Here is a 14077-nt window from a genome sequence, read left to right on the forward strand (position 1 = left end):
AATGCGCGCGGCCGAGGGGCGGGCCGCCGCGGAGCGGCCGTTAACTCCTTCGGCGCTCCGCGGGCCGCGCCCGGCCGAAGGCGCTCCCTGAGGCGCCAGCCCGGCGGCCTCGCTGAGGTGGTGCCCAAGGGATCGGCCCTACCGGCGGTCCCACCCGGCGGAGAGCGGCTGGGTTTTGCCAGCGCCCGCCGCCACGGGAGGGAAAGGGGGTTATCTCTGTGTTCAGCCTCATCGTCGAGGCTGTGGGCTCTTGAGGGGCAGCTTTCCTTGGAGGAAGGGGGAGGAAAGGGAAACCGCCTCCTCCTCAAGAGGTCAGAAACGTCAAGATCAAGCAACGGCGGCCAAAACGCTGGTGAACGGAGGAAGGTAAAGCCCCAAAGAAACCTCCCCTGACCTCGGTACCTATTACCGGACCTACTACTAACACAGCAAATAAGGCTAAAATACAAATGCAGGCTATTGTTGGGGTTTTTTTTCAGCCACCTGAACTGCAGCCCACAGACAGTGTTGTGACACGGTCTTAGTGGAGCGTATATTCTCTGCCACGGTTGTGGGGTACAGGGAGGATACCACAGCAGTTCCCAACAAGCTTCAAACACCAGACTCTTCTACAACATTCTTTCAGATGATCCACTCTTTCTGCAGATGTGAGTTAGCCCATTAATGATTTACAGTGTTATGTACTAAGAAGAATATTATCGCTTAGTGTCCTGTATCATGTTTTATTAAGAACAAACTGTCAAATCAGGTAACTGCTTAGCTCAAGTAGCATAAAATGGTACTTGACCAGATGTTCGTCCAAACATCAAAGATCCCCATGCACAAGTAGCCCTTAGGAGTAGTAGTGCTGAAGCTGTGATTATCAAGGCACACAGATAAGGCAAGGGTTGTAGAGAGCTGGCATTGGCGGATACAGTTGGCAAAGCCAGATAATCTTCCAAACACAAGCTCTTCTTCACGTGTCCTTTACGCTTGCAAGTAACTCCACAAACTACAGCAATTTAGGCCTTTCTGTATTTCAGTGAAGGTTTGTAAAATCGTATTGAATTTTCAGCAGCTGCTTCCACAGAGCATCTTTTACTTACCAGGAATACACAGTTCAAGATTTTCACTAAAAAAATGCATGCAACTATTACAGTGGTGCTCACTCGTGACATTTTCCTGCCAGATGCTACATACCACACCTGAGCAAGATTGCCTTCACACGAGGAGACATTTTTATACATAAATACTATCTTTCAGATGGAATTTATCTTTTCTTGGGATATTATACGATGCTGTCCATGCTGTATCCATACACTAAAGTAGAACAAAATTCAAGAATTCTATGGTTGGTTACTCTGGCTGCACAGTACCAGAACTGTAGGGATAAAGACAGTGAAACAATTCTTCAGTGAATCATAAATTAGGACAGGTCTTTTTGTTTTGTACACAGTCCCTTTTTGGAGTTCTTCTCTCAAAGCCAGCAGAAAAAGATCTCACTTTTTCACAAAAATGTGCCATTGTAAAACCAAGTAAAGGGAGAAAGATGACACTCAACAACTTAATGTTTAAAATCAGTTCAGCCTGACAGAAAATGACTAAGTAGGTATGTGTAAGAACCAGGCACGTTCCAGATCCAACATCAACATCCTACTACATTTAGTTCTGGATATCAACAAAGCATTGATCAGGTAGTGGGCCAAATAATTATAAGGTTCTTATGTTTCACTGCTGGGACTAAGTCAAGTCTTATTTAGCTTTTGCATGATGATAGCCTCTGGAAGTCTGAATCCAAGGCAGGATTCCACTGTACAGTAAGCTATAGCCCCTTCTCCAGAAAGTTTACATATACAGGTACCAGAAACCAGTAGTTTCAATTCTAGACTGTCATTCATGTTTCTTTTCACTATGTCATTTTGTTTAACATATGAGTAGTTTTGCTTTTTTCTAACATTACAATAATTGATGCTAAAGCTGAAGACATCAAAGTTGGGTTTTGGTTTGGGGTTTTTTTTGGTTGGGTTTTTTTGGGGGGTGGGGGGGTGGGGGTGTTCCTTAGCCAGAGGCGAAAAAAGCTTTGTCCTTGCTAGAGGGGAAAACAAGTCTTCAACCACAAGTTTGTAACATTAAAAACAGGTAGGTAAATATGAGATGGCAAGTTTAAAGAAAGGTAAAGGAGCAGTTAGAACAGATTCTGCAAGAAATCTGTAACTTGTGAAAACAATAAGGATGCTGTATTAGAAGCAAAGAGTTGTGCCAAATAATCAGGTACTTCACACAAAGAGGACATATAGGGCTATGACAAAGAAGATGCAAGATTCCACATGGATACAAAAATCTTAAAACTAATGCCTACTTTCAGGTGATCATGTTACTGGATCTCCTATCTTGGAACTACAGTAGAAATAAGGTAACTAGTAGAATATTGTAATATTCAGGGTACAGATTACAATATGGACAGTTTACCTACAGGTTTTATTCTAACGTGCAGTTTCTTCAAGCCCTGGCTCTTGTTTCTAAGTCAGGAACCTGATTATAAATGGCAGATAAGGAACTATTGTTTGTCTCACCCGAAAGAGTAATGTGAGAAAGCAAAACCACAGCATATCCTGGGTGGCTGTGAAGTCATTTAAAAATGTCTAACATTTATTCTAAGAACATTCAGGCAATTACCCTCTGTTTTTAATTATACATAGATAGCAGTACCTTTACCTTTCATAACTTAGTCCAGTCAGTTTCTGAAGAGTGACTGTAAAAGTGAGGAGCTTCTATATTTCAGTCCCAACACAGCTATTTACAAACTATGACCTTAGTCAATACAAGTATTCTTTGTATTCTAATCTGTAAAATGAAGAGTATTTACTCACTCTGCTCAGAGAGATCAACAAACACAAATATCACAGGACTATGTAGTACCAAAACAGAGAAACTTACTATTCCTTATGCAGAAAGGCTAATGTTCCACCTTCCACTCTAGCCTAGCCTTCCCAAATTCTGTTCACCCAATCATAAAAGCTATTCCTTTTTTAGGTGGGGAAAATTCCATTAGGTACCTTCAATCATAATTTAACCAAATTCTGGATTAAAATTGAACCCTGCCTCTTTGGGTTTCTCTCTTTTTCAAAAAGTATTTATCAGGTTAAAATAATACCTACATGGAAGTACACACATGGAAGATTTAGAGAATGCCAGCACAAAATTACTAGAATATCAACTCCACAAGATCATTCAGGAAGCCATGAGAGACACAAGTATAGGCAGAGAGCTAAGTGAAGCACATATCTGAGGTTCTTCAACACACAAACAGTTGACGCAAATTCTGATTTCAGAGGTAGCCTCATAAATCATATCAAAACATTTTTTCTTTATTATTATTACAACAGGTGCAGCAGACAAACATTAGCATTCTTTCTTTGCATTATTTACTTAAAACAGGGAGCAACATCTAGTGACCTCAGAACACATATCACACATTTCAATTTTCATGGCCTTCATGCACTACAAGATGCATGCAAGCATTAAATCCAGAACTCCAAAATATCCATGCTCCCTAAATTAGTGAAGCTTTTATAAAACAGGTTCTTGGTCCTTTCACTGACCATCTTTGCATAGTCCAAAACAGCCCTCTGAAATCCAGAGCAGATAAAAGAATCCATCTTGGAGGCACGAAATATTGAAACTGAACAAGCTGCTATTATATATTTTCTTGCCCCCCCCCCCCCCATCTGATGATTCACAAGGAATAGAATCAAAAGTCAGTAGAAAACTGTGAAAACACAAAACCACAGCCATTTAAAAAAATAAACAAAAAGCCCAACCCAAAACAACCTGACTCATCACTAACTTTTACGTTTTTTAGAGGTACATAGAAGCCTAGCAAGACATGGTGCTTACTGTATCAGGTTTATCAGCTTTTTCACAGCAGCATCCACAACATTTCACCTGTTTAGGACAAGCTAGAGCTGGGATGCAGTCTGCAACCCATACATATGCAATACAGGAGGACTGCATCATGAAATTGGCCATACCACAAATAATTCATGTGGTCATTCACAGGGATTTCACATAATCCTGACATTAAGAAAAAAAGTAGCCAAGGATTCCACTTCTCTACAAAGATTGTGAACACAGCAGCTCATTTGTTAACTGTAGCCCATATATACCTACTCAGTAGTCAGCCTTGCTAGCTCACCTATGGATAACATCAAAGCAATGTTAGCCTGACTAAAGTATTTGTCCCAAGTGGACTCCTGTAGCCTGTATGAAGCTCAGAGCAGATCAATTATGCTTTTGGCACATAAGCTATTCAGTTTTGAGCTAGTTTATCAAATACCTTTACATAAGCTGTAGTGAGGCTCAGTCTTAAGTTCCACTTACAAAATTGCTATACTTGTCTGCAATACAAGCATAAATAGTTAAGTGGCACCAATAGTTAAGGTCATACATGCCTAAAATGGAAGTGTGTGATAGGCCTTGTTATTATAGCACTAAGCACACCAGCAACCCATCAACTTCTACTACCAGGAAGCCTAGCTTCAGTACACATGAAAAAAGGGCCCAGAGTCAGGTGGGTTTTCCCATCAAATTCACACTGAAAAAAACAGACCAATACTGTCCTAATTACATAAGGAACCACAAGAGGGTGCATGGAAAAGTATTACTCTGTGCACATGACTAACAAAACCTAGTCTCAAATGTTTTCATCTTACTTTGTGTTCATCACCCTCCTTATTTACTCTGACATGAGATTAGCACATGCTGTAGTCTGGAGCTAAGCACAGACACAAGTTGTAGGAATTTCTTTAAGACTTCTACCCTTCTTTCAAATCTGGCTGTACTTTTTAGTGGCTGAAGTCCCTGTCAGGACTGGGTAAATGTGCCAGGAAAAAAAAAAATTATAGCCTACCCTGTTTTCAAGAGAAAGCCAGGCTTGAATAAAAATATACAAAACCAGGCAATGTTTTTTATTGAAAAATTATTCTGAATTACATGACTTCAATGGGCAGATAACAATACATCATACAGTACATTTATTCTTAAGAATTCATATAACAGGACTCTAATGATAGTTTGTTATGCAAACAAGTATCAGTTTAAAACATGTAACCGAGAATAACTAAATCATATGATTTTTAACACCAGTGGTATGTAGTAGTTTTACATCTTTCCACCAGCAATTTATTTCTTCAAAATCTGGCAAGCTATGGCCTGATCTGCAGTCATGTATCACCAGGATCCTGGAGCATATCTGCCCCATGTTTGTATGCACTGGTATGCCTAAAGCAGGTTTCCACATATCCTTTGATTTGACAATACTTTTTGAAGAATAATTCAACACCTTCAGATTGCAGAGCTTAACTTCTGGTACAGCTTTTACAATATTAACTGTTAATTTCGAGTCTCACCACAAAAACTAAGCAGCAGTGTCTTTCAATTTCACATCCATTTCCTTGCTGATGCAAGAAAGCTTCTTCCATTGTTCCAGTCTGCTAACTTCAGAACAGTTAAAGTGCTTTGTTTACTTAAATTGCATCAAAAACATTTAATACTCAAACCAGCAACTTCCCAGAAGTAGTTTATACACAGGAACAGATGACTAAAACAGAGCACCTAAGCCACTGCATCCAGTTCCCCATATCATGTAATAAACACCTGGTGGAGAATTAAAGGGACTTCATCATGTCATCAGCACACCAGACAAAACACTGCAGCATTTCCATTAAACACTGTTATTCTGCCTTAAAAAAAACAACAAATAAACAAACAAACAAAAAACCACACCCACCCCCAAAAAAACCCAAAACCCAAACCACTGACAAAACCAGCAACTACTGGATACCAAAGGAAAAAAGGAAGTTTTGTCAACTCCCAAATATTCTTTGGGAAGCAAAATGGTAGCTCTGTATCCTCTAGTACCTCTCTTCTTCTTCCATCTCATCTTTTTATTGACTGTTACTTAGTCGATATGACCAGCACTCAGCATCTTTTTCTTATCCAGTAAATGAAGTGGTTGTATTTTACCTGAAGAAACCTTTAACTAAAAAGCAAACTGATTTCATAAAAGCAACCTAGTGTTAGGCTAAGTGGAAGGTCCTCCACTTCCTATATCTTCTCCACAGCTAAATATTTTTGTAGGCATGCTAGATGCAGAAGAAACAAAGGGCTGACCTTTAAATTGATATCAACTTAAAACTAATTTTAAAGATACCTGAAATGTCTATATACATATATATTCTTCAGATTATCACACTGTTTTTAGAGTGAGACTAACCCACTATAGTGCCCAAGAGACTGCATGTAGATTACACAGCAAATATGATTCTGCGAGATCAAGTGTTCAAACTAGAACGTGTCAGTATTAAAGTTTTTAATGTATGCTTGTTGTAAGTGATAACAGATGGTTTGCAGAAGATTGTGCAGACTGTCTGAAGCAGGAGTCAAAAAGAGAGGACAAAATGCAATTCAGTGTTCACGATTCAGCTGAATAAGCCTCTGCAAAAACTTCCACTAATGAATTTCCCAATAACAACCACCTCATGTAGTATCAGGTAATGTAAAATTTCTATGTACAAACTATATGGAATTAATTTAATCTACAGAGAGGCAGCTTGTTGTGACACAGAGTTTGTGCAAGTATAACTAGACATGGAAGTGTTTCTAACATTGTGAATTATGCTTTTATAGTGGAAAATTGAAGTAATATGCATCTACTTAAAACACTAGAAAAATTAAGATACAATATTGACAGTAACATCTCTTTCCCTAATATTAGCACATTATCAATGTCAGCACATCAAAGAGAAAAAAAACCACACCTCTGACAATACTAATGCCCAGCTAATTTGTGAAGACAGAAGGGGCTTTGGTATCTTTCACATCTGTAAAGGAAAGTATTATTCTGAAAATTAGTGACCAACAGTATTAAAAGAGTTTTATATTTTCCATTCATATTTTTAATTCCAACTGCTTCAAGGTAGCCTTCAAAAACTACCACAGAAGCTTTATTAATTCTCTCACTACAACATTAGAAGTCTTTTGACAAGTGTGGAAGAATATTTGTTTAGGAGATGGGAAGCAGAATTTAAAAGCCACTTGGTATTGAATGGAAGTTCCAGGCAGTTGCATGGCTTGTCAATCACTCCCAACTCTAGAAATGCTCAGTCCATACCAAATAAAACTGAATCACACAGAAATTCACACCTTTTTATTTTATACTCAGCACACCAGCACAGATCCTTCCTCCAGTCTTATGTCAAGAACTGCCAACACTTTATTTAAGATGAGCCTTAAATACTACTGTGAAATTAATTTGCTTACAAACACAGAATCCTTATGCTTTTCAGACTTTTTAATGCTATCCCTAGGTAACTAAAATTGTTTCCACACATACTGTTTTCAAACTGCAAAGAGGAAACACAAATAACCAGTAGTAGTTATTTTAAGGCACAAATGGAGCTCAGCACCACTCTTCACGGCGTAACATTTCAAAGAGAAGTTCTTAATTACACAGTAGTGCTAAGTCACATCTATCATGTGTAGGACATGTGCTGAGGCTGGGCATGACAACATTATTTCATCCTGTCTGCAGTCAAAAAAAAATCACTGTAGCTGTGCAATCTTATGACAAGCATATGCCTAGAATAACAGCACTCACTCTGCAACTACTACTCAGTTCCTATTAGAGGATTATAACTTGTTATTTATGAGCATTAATGGCATCTAGACACAGTATTTAAATCTCTCTCAGGAAGTGTTAAAAATGCTAAGAACATTGCCATGGTAGCAGACATTTTATATTTAGTAAATGAACTCTGAAGTATTCTGTTGCATTAGTTAAGCATTCCACTACATTTATAATACTCAAATAACTTTGTTTTTGTAGAAAACCGTCACCATCTAGTGTACAGATAACAACAGGAGAACAAAGAGCTTGCGTTCTATTGAGGATCCTTCAGGAAGTTGTAAGTTTGAATGTTAACATAGTCAGTTAATAAGTTCTTATAAATACCTCTTTTAGAAGTGAAAAGCAGAGCATTCATAAAAGTATCACGTTGCTTCATTCTTTTGTTTAAGCTCAAAAGTTATATATGCCAAAAAGATCTTGTAAATTGTGAGGTACGCATTATATACAAATGAATAAAAATACAGCCCTAATTCACATTTATAAAGTATCTGCTTTTGTTCCTTAAGTAGTAACAATACAACGTATTTTGTTCAGAATTATTTTATTTGGATTATAGCAATTAGTATCACTGATCAGTAGGCCAAATCCAGGCAGAGAGCACAGAATCAATTTCACAAGGCAACAACACGTACTAGTATTTTAGCATACAAACCATTTCACTGTATATTATCGAGTAGAAATATCTTCCAACCATGCATAAAAACTCTATGCTTAATCTTTCAGAGCTCCAGGTAATACCAGATTTCTAAATATACAAAAAATACATTTAACTTATAATAATCTTAGTGAATCAGACTTATAAAATTACAATTTTATTCTTCACAACATAGAAAAAATACAAAAATGACTGTATATAGTTTTCAACCAAATTTCACTGACATAAATATACATCAAAATGTATGATTTGATGTATACTCATGAAAATTTTAAGCCGAAAGATAGGTTTTAAAATGACACTGCAGATTGGTCCACACAAATGCCAACCTTTCTACTGATAAATAACAAAAAAACCCCAAACCCTTTGATAGAAACATCACATTGTGAAAAATTACAATCTGCCTGCACCATAACCTGCACCTTACTGCAATTTACAATATGAACATTTCTACAATTCCAGTTGTAAACTATACACTGGTAAGAACCTTGGTCTTTTAGAAGGTAACGAGTAACTTGGACAAAGCCAGCATGGTAGAACATAAAGTATTGTCGACGGAACCAGTGCACACAACACAAAGGCTACCAAAGCAGAAAACATGTCTGCTGCAGAAGTTTGGTGATGCTGACAGAAAACATACAAACCAAGTAAATAGACTGTGGGAAAAAAAACCCTTCTAGATCTAGCGACAAAGAGTACTAATCAAAGCTTCTATTATAAAGGTCACATAAACCACATTACAATTTCAGTGACTGACAAGGGGAAATTTGTTCCTTGTTTTATGAGGAGGAAAAAACCCACACATGTGACCAAAGTCAGTATTAGGGAAAAACCCAAACAGTATTAGGGCATTGCACTACAGTTCTTACTCAAGATCACTTTCCAGTGATTTCCATGGAAGCTAACCTTGAAAGAGCACTGCAGGCTGAAGTGCTGTAATTCTTGTACATACTAACTGCATGTTCATACTTCAGAATATAATTTTTAAATCAACTTTGCTAATAAGATTTCTTACTATCAAAGCAATTTTTTTCTTTTAAAAGGAAGAGTAACTCCATTTTCTTTTAAAAGGCTGTAGTTTATTTGTGTGGTAAATTAGTATTTTCAATTAAAGTAAATATTCCATACTAAAGCTTATTCAGTAAAGATGTTTGTTGTACAAGCTTTCTCCCTACTGGCATCTTTCTGCTTTCCCATAGTGCCAATGCTGTCTAATACAGATCTGTACATCTTTCCCATCAACAGAGCTATGAGTTTGTTTCATACAGGAATATTACACAGCCATTTTGATTCTCCAAATTGGACCAACAGATGTGTAAACAAATCTTTTATTTGGGCACAGAAATCAAATCAAGAAAAGTTCAGGAGCTGAGCATCGACAGTATCCAGTAACCTGAGTACATCAGGAAATTAGATCCTTTAGATGACATCCTTTAGAAACACTGACACTAACTCCTTTGATAGCAAGTATATGCAAAAGGAGATGTTTCATTCAGAGGTGGAAGTTTACACTTTCAAACAATGAGTTCAGTATAATGAAACATTTCTCAGATCACTACAACAAAGCACCACATACTCTAATGGAGAATAAATTAAAATTGTTGCATCTTTGAATGCAAAACCACTCTGAGGTTGTATAAGGCCATAGCGTTTTTAATTACAGCCAATAACTGTCTCCAAAAGGTTTAAAATAGAAGCAAAGATCATTATTATCTCCTACCCTCTCCCTGCTTACAATAGTCCTGCTTGTGTTGAACAGGAAAGGTGTTACATGTATTACTGAGCGCTAGGAAAATTCAGTCAGACTTTTTGATGGAGCCAAAGAAAATTACTGAAAAATCCCAAGGTTTTTTTTGTTTGTTTTTGGGGTTTTTTTTTGGTTTTTTTTTTTAAATACAGCTCTGACAAACATAAACCAAAATAATTGTAAATCCAGCTCTCCCCAAGTGCTAGAACAGAGAGCCCGTGTCCTTAGCACTTACTGGCTATGTTTAGGGAGAGCTGCAATGTGTCAAGCACAAGTAACTGGGACACAGATATGGGCCATATCCAGGGGGAGGTGCTGGCAGGCACAGCACAAGACTAGTATTGCAGGGACCATGGTAGTGGTCACACCTCATTTATGCACTAAATCATGATGTTTCAAGAGGGAAGCCTGAGAAGCCCCTGTGTTGTTGTCTAGTGGCTCTGACTGGGTGAAGATAGGACTATTTGACTAGCAATCCCTAACAGAGCAAAGGCCATAATGTACACTGCCTTTGCTTGGGTATTTGTTCATTTCCCTGCTCCCTTTGTCCCTTCTATTCCCCATCCTCTGCCCCCAATCAACAGTTTGTTCAGAACTTGGGGCACTGCTCACACAGCATTAGTGCTCTCTGCCTTGACACAAGGTTTTCTCAGTTCTTTCATTTTCTGTTCTACCTTCCTGACGGAAGGCTTAGCCTGAAAACCCAGAGAAAGCATCTAGGAAAATTTAACTTTCTGTCGTCTTCTGCTCTTTCAAAAGAGCAGATGAGGGAGGGCTTGTCCAATCTGCAAAAGCAGCATGTAACACATGAGATAATCTGCTTTCAAAGAAGGAGCTTAGGACTTTGCAACACTTCAGAACCTGAGTGCCTGGAACTGCCTGCTTGGATGTGCCAGAGTGACACACATTAGTCACTTGAGAAAAGTTGGGTTGAGGAACAAGGCCCTCAAATGATTCCACAGTAGACCAAATAGTCCTCAACACTGAAAGATGAGTACCACTGAGATAGTGGACAGTGATTAGAGATGATAGTTTAAAGTAAAAAAGGGAGAACTGCACCTGTTTCTGGGTGACCTGCCTCCTTACATTGTTTAGATTCATTACTGAGATCGCTAGAAATATTACAGTTAGTATTATTTTTTTATGTTTAAAAAAGTATCCAGGATGCAGTACTTAGAGGAGTTTTAATGTTTCAGATAAGCATTACAGCCTCTGAATTAACATTAGCATTTGAGTAATCAGCTTAAACAAGATCTTCAGAGAACAGACTCTGGTCAGACACCTTACTGCTTAAATTCCTAAAGAACCACATTCCCCTAATTTCCCATAATTGGTTTCCTGTTCTTGTTCCCATCATCTTTTAAATACACAACCTACCTTTTTCAACTCAAACACTTTGGCTGGATTACATTCTCCACTGGAGTCTGACAAAATCCTAAAGTATTCCAGAGCATATTGTTTGCTTTCACAGCAATACATACAGTTTCTGGCATGCAGTCAAGCACTTAAAAAAAAGACGTATCAGTAATATAACCCCAATTCAAGCATTTAGTGGGTACAACTTCATCACTCATACTGCAACCTTCAGGCATTTAGTAATAAATGAAAACCATTTAGCACATCATTTAAGAAAAAGGAAAAGGCTAACTGCCAAGCCGTATAAAGTTTAAAAGTTTTCTGAAGCACTGCAAGCTGAAAATTATTTCAATGTTTTACATTGTGGAATTTCCATGAAATCAGATTTATTGGTTATTCTTGCTAAGTTATTGGTCTTTTACCTCTGACTTATTTTATCTTGGTATATTCTTTATAAATGTGCTGGGTATTGAAAATCTGCAGCATTTTGATGTTTGAAAAGTTCTGAAAAAGAGTTGGAATTACTCCGACTTCTTGTGTTCTTCAGTGTGGGAAAGTACCTTTCGCCTCTGATGTAGCATATGAAAATACAGCTGAGGAAAGACTGAAGAGAAAACAGACTTAAGTAAAGAAAATATAAAGTGAGGCTTACACATCAATGTAAGATGCACAGTCACATGCTCAAGGTCACCAATTCTCTATTAAAAGAAAACATGCTTATTCACTTTCTGCTCAAGTCATCTATTGCCTTTTATTCTTTCAAGAGAATAAGTGATATGGTCCTCAGGCTTCGGTACTATTTTTTTTCCTAGAGCAATGACATTTGTAATTAAATGCAAAATGCTTTATTTAACTCTGCATGTACAAGCAGGATGACAAGTTTCCTGAACTGCACACATGATAGAAAGAAAATACACTGCATGAAGGAAAAAGTCCTTCCGAAAGAATGCCATTTCCAGATTTGTTTCATTTCTTGTAATTCTAGTGTCACTTTTTCAGGATCTAAAGAACTTTATACAAACCGCTGCCTCTTTCATCTCTTCTCTCTATCCTCCATGCAAAGCTTTTTCTCCTCCTATTTCTAAGACATTACACAGAATGTTTGCAGAACAACAAAGCAGGGGATGGAAAACATAAATAAACAGCAAAAGCTAAAATTGCCATGAGACACTGAACCTTTGTGAACCATATGAAAATTAAACTAGGTCAGCATCAGCCTAAATTATATGTTACACATGCAAACTGTTCATCATAAACATAGGCCAAAGTCTATTAAATTTGTGTACTAAATTTTTTTTTGCAGGTCAACATTTTTTCTTTTGGCTTTCTTTACCCTGTATTTCACTCCTGTTTCCTCCCTATCCTGATTCACTCCACCAGAGTTAAAGAGTGAATACAGCTGTCCGGAGACATAACAGAATACAGACCCACATGGTTTCTCCATTAGAAGTTTACATAATGGGGATTCATTACATGCAAAGAATTTAATGACATCTTTTCTAGAAAGATGTCAATTTTGACAGACAAGTACTCAATTAGAGACTTAAAGTGAGGTAAATGGTAAGATGCAACTATCAAGAACATAAACCCCTCAATTTTTAACAACAGTTTTCAAAGCTTGCTTTCCTTGTGATATGAACATTCACAAAATTTCCAAGATCTTCAGTGGGTTCAGAAGGCTTAACTCCTGCATAGGTAGCTTTTATGAACGAATAACTGAACTATGGTGTAACCAATGACTGAAATTAACATTATTTTTCTTGTATTTCAGGAATAAGACAGGAACACCTTCATGTAAAAAGACACCTAAGACTGCATGAGTCCAAACAGTTGGTTCTCAGAGTTAAAATACCAATTCTCAATAATAATTAAAAAAAAAATAATTTAAAGTTATTTAAAAATTCAAGTTACACATCCAGCAAATGCTAATGGATCACAGAAAACACCTCATTTAAGAGACAGCAATTTTAATGGAGAAAGGGGGCTAAAATTGTTACTTGGGTACAATGTGGGTTTGCTCCCACATGGCCCGTCCCCTGCAATCTAGCTACTGCACAAGAAGTAATTAATACTTGTGGTTATTTTGACTAAAACAAAAGATACTATTCTGGCTGCTTGGAGTTAGTAACATCACAATTTTTGGAGGAGAGGGACAAGTAGAAAAAAATGCATGAAATGGGAGGCTTTTTTTAAGAACAGCTGGAAAAACTTATGAACCTTGATGTCAAGATGGTTCACTGAAAGTGTAAACGCTTGTTATAGAGACAGGCACACTACTGAAATTTATATCTTTGAATATGGTTTACCATTCTGCACAAACAAGGTTCATATAAAGACAGCTACAGAAATAGCTAACAGCAGCAACATCATCACTACATTATTCTGCATGTTAGACTTTATCTGCACATTTAAATTTGCTAAAGGCTTCCGTGTTTCTATTTCCCATTTCAAACCAGCAAAGCCAAATCTTCACTCCATTTATAGAAACATCAACCAGAGATTATGTCAGCTGAAGTTAATTCAACAGAAATGGTTCCCTACCTACTAATGCAAAAGCAGTGTTCGTATGCTTGGTAAAGAACTGAATTTTAAGAAGCTGTTTTGAACTTTGTTCTCCTAAAAGTCTGTAAGGGGGGGGGGGGGGAAATATTTG

The 14077-nt window shown here is 37.5% G+C and overlaps 1 protein-coding gene across 3 annotated transcripts in view; it reads right to left on the minus strand.

Annotated features, from left to right (window-relative positions):
* Positions 1-11211: 11211 nt before the first annotated feature.
* PTPLB (protein tyrosine phosphatase-like (proline instead of catalytic arginine), member b) overlaps positions 11212-14077 on the minus strand; it is a 15596-nt gene continuing 12730 nt past the window's right edge. For all 3 annotated transcript variants that reach the window (XM_010568833.1, XM_010568841.1, XM_010568825.1), the window contains one exon: positions 11212-12028. In XM_010568833.1, coding sequence (XP_010567135.1) covers positions 11946-12028 — 83 coding nt within the window. In that variant the 3' untranslated portion in view covers positions 11212-11945. The remainder of the gene's footprint in view (positions 12029-14077) is intronic.

The sequence above is a fragment of the Haliaeetus leucocephalus genome, unplaced genomic scaffold (assembly GCF_000737465.1).
Source record: "Haliaeetus leucocephalus isolate CR32 unplaced genomic scaffold, Haliaeetus_leucocephalus-4.0 Scaffold1, whole genome shotgun sequence".
Lineage (NCBI taxonomy): Eukaryota > Metazoa > Chordata > Aves > Accipitriformes > Accipitridae > Haliaeetus > Haliaeetus leucocephalus.